General features: G+C 35.1%; 1 protein-coding gene across 1 annotated transcript; it reads left to right on the plus strand.

Moving 5' to 3' along the window:
- The first annotated feature begins 1770 nt into the window (after positions 1 to 1770).
- LOC147531584 (ubiquitin carboxyl-terminal hydrolase 18-like) lies at positions 1771 to 10233 on the plus strand. Its single transcript, XM_086645710.1, has 11 exons — positions 1771 to 2438; positions 5361 to 5523; positions 5616 to 5704; positions 6362 to 6447; positions 6546 to 6708; positions 6840 to 6963; positions 7464 to 7621; positions 7937 to 8021; positions 8336 to 8548; positions 8651 to 8712; positions 8986 to 10233. Exons 1-11 carry the CDS (start codon positions 2143 to 2145, stop codon positions 9746 to 9748), a joined length of 2202 nt encoding a protein of 733 aa, XP_086501836.1. The 5' UTR covers positions 1771 to 2142; the 3' UTR covers positions 9749 to 10233.
- The last annotated feature ends 558 nt before the right edge of the window (positions 10234 to 10791 follow it).

The raw sequence follows: 10791 nt of genomic DNA on the forward strand, positions 1-10791 counted from the left end.
GAACCTTAGAATCCTTTGAAATTAAAAAAAATAAGATCTAGAAAATTGATTTTTTGTAGCAGCATAACCCTGGTAGCACCCATTTTTGAATCCTACTTTTACTCTGAATGAGTTCTTAAATTTTCTTAATCTGGTTTGTAGGAGAGATTATTAAAGTGGCTTTAGATGATGGAAGAGGTGCGACTGATAGGTGGCCATCTTGGGAATGGTTGCTTCGGTTGATACCTCACAGTCCTAATGGAATCATGGATGCTCTTGTAAGCAAGATTAACTTGTTAGGGTTTCTATTTTGGGGTAATTTCTAGAAAGGTCAAAATAATATTGAAAATGTGTAAAAAAGCACAAAACATTTGAAAATTATTATTAAGGTCAAAAAGTGTGCAAATACTAAAATACTCCTTTTTGTCATTTTGTGTAACTAAACTTTTTTATTTTTCTTTAAACTTTAAATCGATATAACTTTTGTTTGAGATGTCGGATTTCTATAAAAATTATATATTTAGAAATGATTTTTCATTAGCTTTGTAACAAGATCCACTTTCAATATTTTTTTCAAAAAAAAAATCCAGAAAAAACAACGTTTTTTTCTTCACGTTTTTCTGCAAACGTGTTTGCAAAAATCTGTTATGCAAACGTGTTTGCGAAAATAATCTGATTTGCAAACGTGTTTGCGAAAATAATCTGTTATGCAAACGTGTTTGCAACAATCTGTTATGCAAACGTGTTTGCAACAATCTAATCTGCAAACATGTATTTGCAACAATTTAGCCATAAACAACGTTACCCCCAAATGAAGTTGATTTTTAAACTCAAAGAAATTGCTTGGATAAAATTTAATCAACCAAAATGTTTAAAGATGTAAGAATAGTTTATAGGTGCCCAAAAGCCTTGGACAAAGGATTGGTGAAATGTTGCCACTACATGTGTTGTCTCTATTGAATAAAATAAAATTGGAGAAGAAAAGGAAGAAACTAGAGAGAGAAGACCAATTAGACATTGGGAAGAGAGAGAGAGAGAGTTAATAGCTCAATTTCTGAATTTGGAGTTGTCTTTATGGTTTTGGGGCTAGTGGTTCTTGCTTCCATGTCTTTACAGGTTATTTATACTCAAGTAATTTGCAGGTAGTCATCAACAACCAACAACGACCATGATTGAATTACTCATCTTTTTTATCTTGTGATTTTTCCTTTTACTTTTTGTTTAGGATTCATTCACCTTTGTCTTCAAACCTCTGGAAGCAAATTTAGATAAATTGGAGACGGCAAGAACCTAAGGAAACCGGTGCTTGTTCTCGTGATGATCCACATCCGAAATTGTCTCTGACAATTATAATGTAAAATTTGGATTTGAATTCAATAGATTTGACGAATTTGGTTCTGTAAATTTGAGAAGAAGACCGATTAAAGCGTTAGAACAACCAACTTCGTCGCCAATAATTCTCTTAACCTGAACTTCATCTCTAACTTCGCTACCAGTTTATCTTAACGCCATGCCTAACTTTCTCTCTCTAGCGTATGATCTCTGGTTTCCCTCTCTCACTCCGCAGAAAACCTAATTTCTGATTTCATAGAGATAGAAATTGAACTTTAAAAGATAAGGGCATTCTCGGAATAAAAGTGATATAAATTGACCTGATTCCTAATTATCTAAATTGTTTTAAACTTCAAGTATCATAAGCTAAAATATTTTGGTAATTTATAGTCATTAGAAAAAGATACCTGTCTTTTTAGTTATTATAATATTTTTCTCACTCCAAATAGTAATTATTGCTTCTATTTTTAACTGTTGTACTTGTTAATGGTCCTCGGATTAATTAGTGTTCATATTCAAGTCCTAATAAAATTGTCCTCTTACTAAATTGAAGTCAATTAAGTCAACATTAATTGATTTGCATCCGACGCGAAAATAATTGTATGTATAAGAAAATTTGTTGTCCACGTATTGGCCACCAAATAAAAATTCCTTCCTGTGTTGTCCATCATAGTTGTCCCGCACACTTCCATTGGAGAAACAGAGAAAGAAAGACAAACCCAGTAGAGAGAGAGAGAGAAAAATTGTAGAGATGGGTTGAAGTAGGAGAAAGTCATCCATGAAAAGCCCCAAAGCAATAAAAAATATTAAGAATTACAGGTGGAAGTGTAAATGCACATCTTTGGGTTTCCTTTGGATCTATATTCTTTCCTTCAATTCTTCTTTACTGCGTTCTTCATTTCACTTGGATTACTTTACCTTGTCAAAAATACTGCTTCTAAGTATTTATTCATGGACGCTAATTTCAACCAAGGTACTAAAAGCGGAGAAGGAAGTATAATCACCGACAAAGACGGCCGGAAAATTTGTGGGAATATGATCTCCATTGACGAAATTAATGATAGTTGTGCTTCTTGTGGTAATTCAGCGTCAAAGAAGTGTTCTGGATGCAAGGTCGTCCGATACTGGTACCTATTTTTCATTCTCTCTCTCTTAAATTTGTTAGTATTCAATATCAGGGTTTTGATTGATTTTGGAAGAATTTTTTGTTTTTTTGAGTCTATTTATTTTTTGGTTGATTCTAGTAATACTACATGTGATGTGAGAATAGTCCCACATGAGATATGTTTTGGTTGATTCTAGTAATACTACATGTGATGTGAGAATAGTCCCACATGAGATATTTTTTGGTTGATTCTAGTAATACTACATGTGATGTGAGAATAGTCCCACATGAGATAGCAACTAAGAATATAATGTCCTCGTGAAAAACCACGTGTTGAGCTCAAAGAAGGCCACATGCGAGGGGGCGTGTGATAATAGTCCTACATGAGAGATGGATAATCTAGCAACTATGAATATATTGTCCAACAACTAAGAATATAATGTCTAGGTCCTCTCCCCTCAGTGCCAATTGGTTTTGAGTTGGGTGACCACAAACTTAACACTACATCTTACACGTAGATTAATCTTTTGGGAAATGATAAAGTTACAAAAGATTTTGACAAAAAAAGGTTCCCATCTGATGTGGCGGGTGTGGTTTCAAACTTTGACCAAATCTAGGCCGTTGAGAGATGAAAATCACAACCGCCACATCAGCTGGGAACTTTTTTTTGTCAAAATCTTTTGTGATTCTAGCATCTCTCTAATCTTTTTGCATTGTATTGAAAATCCTAAGTGGGATAAAAAATATTTTATGAATGATGCAATTTGGTTGGCACAATAAGATGATTTTTTTTTCTTTTGGAAAGTCACTACATAGTCATTACATTGACATTGATACATCAATAGGATGTGATAAGCACGATAATTGCAAAATGTAAACTCATACCGCCCGAGCCTAAAGCCCAACTAAACTATGACCTAAAGCCAACTAAACAACGAGCCTATAGCCCAACTAAATTACTTTATTTATACCTTTAATAACCCAAGTTCAATAACCATAGATTCCACTTCCTCCAGGAATCGAACCTGGGACCTCTAGGGCTTTGGAGTTCATGTCAACACTATCAACCACTTGGGCAACCAAGTGTTGACAATAAGATGAATCTTAACTATTATATTTCTTGTTGAAGTGAATGATTATGGTTATCTTCTTCTGCATAAGAAAAAACTTATCGAACCAATTATAGTTCAAGACTTGGGCACGTTGTAAAGTAGCTCAAATGCTTATGTTTTGGTTTGTGTAAATAAAATTTGATTGCAAGAGACTGATGAGTCTCGCTGGCGGTGAAAAAAGAAAAACCCCAAAAAGGATCATAAACTATTGAGTATATTTTGAAACTCACTTTTGTTAAGTGGTCAGAACTCGGATTATATCTTCCCATCGGAGAGACTTGGAGTCGAATCTTAAAGTTGTCACGAGAAAAATTGTAGAGTCTATAAGATGTAAAGACTCCTAATTTCTCCCTTGAATCTTTTCGTTCTAAGATATTTTACCAATAACTAACGAACTGACCAATACTTGTTCTAACAATTTCTTGGTAAATAGAAACATTGTTCCCAGTACATGACAACTCACCTTTGAGGGGTCAAATGCACGATATAAGAACTACGGTTGGCTTAGAGAGAGCTGAATATGGGTTTCTTCAATTATAGAAAACTTGCACTTTAATTATTCCCAATACATGACAACTCACCTTTGAGGGGTCAAATGCACGATATAAGAACTACGGTTGGCTTAGAGAGCTGAATATGGGTTTCTTCAATTATAGAAAACTTGCACTTAGTGGGAACAATGCCGCTTTACTCATCAAATGCGTTATGCCTGTTATGTACTTTTTCTTTACTCAAGTGAGGAAGATGTGTCTACTAATTTATACTTTATCAGTTGTGGTTAGAGTTTGTTGGGATCTGGGAAGCTAAATACTACACCCTATTCACTGATTTAGATTTATAAATTTGAATCAGAAGAAGGGGGAGCGGACCTTTAGGCCATGTTTGGCGCGCGGGAATGGAATGTGATTCCTGGGAATCACATTCCCGTAACGTGATTCCTGGGAATCAGATTATTGTAGTTTGATGTTTGGTTCAACCAAGAATGGGAATTTGATTCCTGACATATTCCTAATTAGGTGTTTGGTTCGTATAAGAATAGGAATGTAAATATTTGTAAAAGTTCACTTTTACCCTTACTTAAACTACATAAAATACACATCAATTTTTTTTAGCATAAAATATACACATGAATACTGTTATATATTAAAATCAGTATTATTTTTTGAAATTCGTAGATATGAAATAATACCACGATACATCAAAGGGTTAGAATTTAAAGATAATAAATAAATATTTTAGTAAAAATTTATTTAAAATAAAATTTTGTTCGTAAACCTAAATAGAAATTTATCTAAAATTAAATTTTGTTCAAAAACATAAATAGTACTCATTAATACCAAATCCTACAAAAAAATAAAATTTATTCAATATTCTGTTAAGGATATATTTGTCAATAAATCTTAATATATGTGATTCCAGGGAAATGGGAATCACAAACCCACCTCCCCCTGGGTTTGCTATTACCTCTTTTTAAGGAAATCACATTCCCGGGCCCACACCATTCCCGTAAGCCAAACAATGATCTGGAATGTGATTCCCGGAAATCACATTCCATTCCCACGCCATTTCCGCACGCCAAACATGGCCTTAGGGCCAATAAAATATCCTACGACTTGTAGCAAGATATTGTTGTATAGAAATGTGACAAGTGTTATCAAGTGATTTAACTCCAAATCATTGATACAGATCAGAAAAGAGTTAGTCCTACTTTTTTCCTGTTTGTATGCAGATACCTTGTCGTCTCTGTTTTATTTTTTTGTTTGTTGTCATTGTTCACTGCATGCAGTTTGAAATCTTAAGTCAAACATGCTTTTTCCATTTTATTTTATCAGCTCAGAATCTTGCCAATCAAAGCACTGGAGAGGAGGTCACAAGTTACAATGCAACGAATTCAAACGAAGGAATTTAGATTGCACACGAACTTTTGGCCAAAGAGGAAGATCTTTTAGATGCGAGGGTAGTACGTCTAGTACTGTGGTTCAACCATTAAAGAAGGTGAGTTAATGGTTTCCTAGCAACCGTAGCAGAGGTTCCTACTCACAGTCCTGCTACAATCAGATCTCATTTTTTGTTCTATAAAACTGCAGGTTCTTTTCGCCTATGAAGAGTTTGTGACACTTTTCAATTGGGACAAGCCAGGATTCCCACCTTGTGGTCTACTAAATTGTGGAAACAGGTAAGTGTAAGTCTAACTACATACAGTAAGAGGTCCTGACCCGATCCCCTAATTCACTTATCTTAAGTCTGTCAATGGATGTTCGAAAATCTAAAAATTTGATCCGGTCCGTATTCAATAAGTAGAAAATTATCCGAAACTAAAGAAAAATGAAACCATATCTGAATTTTGTTACCCGATATATCGTTATAGGATTCCCATACAGGTACGGATACGATAGTATCCGATCAGATAATTATCGGATATGCGGTTACTAATTCTTGTTTCAAATAAATGTATTATTTCTTTATGTATACTTGTATACATAATCAAATATTACATTTATATTAAAAACATATATATGCATATATATATATATATATATATATATATATATATATATATATATTTATAAACTAAAGATATTATATATTTATATTAGTTGAAGGATTAGATTAGTTCCATTGGTCCTTACTATGGAATTCGACATAATCCTTAAAAAAATTATATTTCAAAAGTTTTGAATAAGCTTATCGGATATTAACGATATTTGATAAGCTTATCGGATTTAGATGTGGGAATCTGATATCTGTCTGATATTTATCGGATATTTGGATTGCTCATCGGATTAAGCTACCGTTTACGCCCCTGACTTGTCTTTTTTTTTTTGTTGCACAGTTGCTTTGCCAATGTGGTTCTACAGTGTCTATCCTGCACTCGTCCGCTTGTTGCCTACTTGCTAGAGAGGAGCCACCATGGAGAATGTAAATCTGAAAACAGTTATAATAGAAGTTTTCTTATTAAATTGGATAATATGATTTTTTATTATCTTGATAACAGAATGGTGTTTACTGTTCTTCAGGCAAGCACAACGGTTGGTGCTTCTTGTGTGAACTCCAAATCCATGTTGAAAGAGCAATACGAAGTTCACAACCCTTTTCACCAATCAACATTCTATCCCGAATACCAAATATTGGTGGTAATCTTGGCTACGGGAAACAGGAGGATGCTCATGAATTCATGAGGTTCCACTTCTCTTACCTTGCATTCTATTTTTATATTTTATGATTATCTTGTTGCGACAAGATTTTGTGAAAGATACTTATCTTAAACCCTCTGGGTAAATAATATTTAATATTTTTTATTGTACTGCTAGGTTTGCAGTTGATACCATGCAATCAGCATGTCTTGATGAATTCGGTGGAGAAAAATCTCTCCATCCTAGATCTCTGGAAACAACTATCATTCAACATATTTTTGGTGGCCAACTTGAATCTCAGGTTAAAAGTTTTGAATTAATGATTGGATTATATGCATTTTTTAGAGGGTTTTGAATATATCCTCCTACTGGATAGTCCGAACTGTTAAATTAAAACTCACCCATTTTCAATCCTAATTAAGTTGTCTCCTGATTTCAATGGTTTAATTAATAGAAGTAAAAAAACAACAATATTAGTGTTTTAGTTGTTGCAAGTTGTTTCACTTTCTTATATTTGGAAGTGGACATATCTTTCCCGTTCCATGCTGTTTGTTCCTGTCATGCCTCATGGTTTTACAAAACTTAATATTGTAGAACTAATTATAGTTTTTTTTCAGCATTTTATATTTCTAGCTATCGTTTGAACACTGCAGTGATGTATTACATATTCACCCAATATCATAGGAAAATGTAGTAGGGTCATGTGGATTTTTAGCTATCGATTGAACACTGCAGTCATATATTCTCCACTATGGTGTTTCTATCAATTTTTTGCTTCCACTCACCTATACATTTATTCAGGTTACATGCACAAAATGCAATAAGACCTCAAGCAGATATGAAAACATGATGGATTTAACTGTTGAAATCCAAGGGGATGCAGAATCATTGGAAGATTGCCTGGACCAGTTCACAGTGAAGGAGTGGCTTGACGGGGATAATATGTATAAATGTGAAGGGTAAGAGTGCTTCCTGTCCATTCTGTAACAAACTAAGCTAGCACCTTTCAACCAGAATCTTTTCTTAAAGAGTTGTTTGATGTGCTCATTATCGTCGGCATTTTTGTTTGATCGACCTATGTCTGCTTTTAGGTTGTGTTACTCGCTAAGGTAGTGGTTATTTTCAGCTTAAGTTACCCAACTTGTTACTTGGCCAAGGGCGAGTAGCTCGAAAATAACTTGACCTCTACCGTTTCAGAAAAGAGGTTACTCTTCTGTGCAGGTCTCTCATTTATATCTTAGAAATTTCCACTGAATCTTAACTAATCTCTGCAGGTGTAATGATTATGTTAAGGCGTGGAAGCGTCTTACAATTTATCAGGCTCCAAATGTCCTCACCATTGCTCTTAAAAGATTTCAGGTCTTGACGAAACATACACTCTGCACCTTTGTCAGCTTAATAGAGCGATGGTATTATTAATGCTTACGACGTCATGCAAACTCTTTCCCAGCAGAATTAAAAAGATGTCATTAATTATCTTGAATTGTCTAATGACCATCCTTGTTAGATGGCAATATGAACATCTGCACTGAAATAATATAGTTCTCTAACAATTCAATAGATCGTTTGGAGTATTTTGGCCTAGATGTTCGGTCTGATTCTTTATCCTTGTTAATAAATTATTTCTCTTTTTAAGGCGTGGTTTCTGAAAATTTGTTCCTAACAACTGTCAGAGTGGGAGATTTGGGAAATTAAACAAGAGAGTAACTTTTCCTCAGACCTTAGATCTGGGCCCCTACATGAGTGAAGCAAGTGATGGAACTGATTTATATCAGCTTTATGCTGTTGTAGTGCACGTGGACATGCTAAATGCGTCATATTTTGGGCATTACATTTGCTATACTAAGGATTTCGATGGGAACTGGTACAGGGTAGATGACTGTCAGGTAGTACTTGAGTTCTTTTATCGGTTCAATTTGTTACTCACTTCAATTCGGAAATGTAAACGATGAAAGTTTCTTAAATTATTTGGGGGCTCTCCACTGCAGGTTATGAGCATTGATTTGGAGGAAGTACTGGACCAAGGAGCTTATATGCTCTTATATAGCAGGTATTTACAATTGTCTTGTGTTCTAACAATAGAAAGAAAAACTTATTTACAGATCATGAACATGGATGTTGATGATTCTCTGGCAACACTGTAGTTGGGCATTGTGCCCCACAAACTTGTTAGTTGGACCTCAGCTAATTTTCCATATATCTCTGTCTTGGATATCTTTCATATGGGATGCAGCTGGAAACCGTCAGTTTTGTTGGGCTATGTATATAAATGTACAGGATGCGTGGTTAACTTCAATAAGATTTTATTTTTGTTGTTGGGCAGAACTTCTGTGAGGCCACAGTGTGCGAAGCTTTCAAAACCTTCAATTCCAGAGGATGAGCAAATGGTGGAAGAAGTACATGAAAGTTTAAATAAACCTGTTGGACCCTCTGCCGTTGCCAAGTCCATTCATTTAGCCGAGACTCGTAGAAGTGAGGATTATGATGTTAGTCAACATGCAGAGCCATCTATTCTTGAAAAGGATTCAATGGATATAGGAGTAGATGATGATCCATTAAACATTATTGTGGGCCCGGCAAAAGCAATTCAAAACGAAGTGGAAATGTGTAATGGTGAGCCACATGATTACGGCAGTGATGGTTCTATTGAAGTGGAAGTGCAAACTATTTCTTCTAGTAATGATCCCACGTCAATCGAACTTGAGTTGGAACCCAATTCTGACGCAGAATGCAGTTCTATGATTGGAAGCCGAGAACAGAACAATTTCAAGATCGAGTTCACATCAACGAAGAGTTCAGTGGGCCAGAATGGCAACAACGTACATGAAATGGCTGATATATCTTCTGCACTCCCCGTAACACAATCGAACTCGACCTCAACTACTAAAACCCTAGAAGAAGATAATTCGGCTAGTTGCGAAAGATCCTCAACTACCAGATTGGAGAATTTAGGGGGTTCTGAAGTTACGCCTGCCGGAGGGGATTTTTCATCCGAGTCGAAGCCCATGTTTTCTCCTGGTTTTCTTGACAAGAACACCAGATACAGATCTGTTAATGGAAATAGGAAAGCCGAACAGATCAACTGAAGTTGGTACTCCATACAAGGTTAACAAAAACTGCATAGCTGACTTTCTTAATTAGAACGTAGCGAGGTTAATAGTTGTAGTGGAACAAAACATCATTTTTTGTTACAAGAGAATCGGAGAACTTGCTAGACTGAGGATGACATGGCAAGTGTAGGTCGGAATACTGACAGTTTTCACAAGCGCTACGCTCGGCAACTGAAGTTCATGCTCAAACTTTGCTTTTGCCGATAAGAAATTACGAAAAGTTTGCAGGATGCAGTAATGAGGTTGTTGTTGTTAATAGATCATTGAAAGTTGAAACTGTAGCTTACTTGGCCTTCATTTTCTATTCTTCCTTTTTTAATCTTGTGTTGTGCCAAAGTAAAGAAAAGAAATACTTTTTGGAAGAAAAATCATCTGAAGTTCATTAGTATTTGTAGAAAATCTCAAATGCTTCATATTTATATCAATACGGGTTAAGCAGTAGCTTATTCCCATTCCGAATCCATAAAGGTACAATATATCTAATAAATATCCGATCAATACAAACTCATATCCAAAGCCCATTCCTCTAAGTTTATTAGATATGTGATACTTAATATCAGATATCGGGTAAGTTTATTTAAAACTCCTGAAATGGACTTAAAAGATGTAGAATTTGGATGTGGTCTGCAAAAATATATTCGAGGGTTTTTAAAGTGCATATAAACAATTATTTTATTTAAATTTATTTGATTTTTGTTTGTTCACAACTCATGCTTTATAATCTGTTTAAAGCATTTCTAGTGGGACACTCAAACTCTAAAGCTTAGAGCGCCACTTGAGATTTCTAAATTTTCGTTAAAATATCTTCTCCAATGGGACACTCTTTTAAACACCGTGTTATGATGTGTGATGATACACAAATCCTCAACCTTTGGCTGACGTCAAAAAGTCAAGAATAGACCAGAACTCTAACAGCTCAACCCGTCTCAAACCAACAAGACCGCTGGGCCTGAAGAGATTCGCCACCTAAATCCAAAATCGAGATGTCGGCGAAATCATCTAAAGGAACTCCGATTCTG

Source organism: Eschscholzia californica, unplaced genomic scaffold, assembly GCF_041429995.1.
Source record: "Eschscholzia californica isolate CP2 unplaced genomic scaffold, dmEscCali1.0.p SCAF_6, whole genome shotgun sequence".
Classification (NCBI taxonomy): Eukaryota; Viridiplantae; Streptophyta; class Magnoliopsida; order Ranunculales; family Papaveraceae; genus Eschscholzia; species Eschscholzia californica.

Bases quoted from the DNA above. Each gene is read 5' to 3' on its own strand.
- LOC147531584 (XM_086645710.1), top strand. From the start codon at position 2,143: ATGCACATCTTTGGGTTTCCTTTGGATCTATATTCTTTCCTTCAATTC. The intron at 5,705-6,361 runs GTAAGTGTAAGT...TTTGTTGCACAG, and splicing joins CTACTAAATTGTGGAAACAG to TTGCTTTGCCAATGTGGTTC. The intron at 8,549-8,650 runs GTAGTACTTGAG...TCTCCACTGCAG, and splicing joins ACAGGGTAGATGACTGTCAG to GTTATGAGCATTGATTTGGA.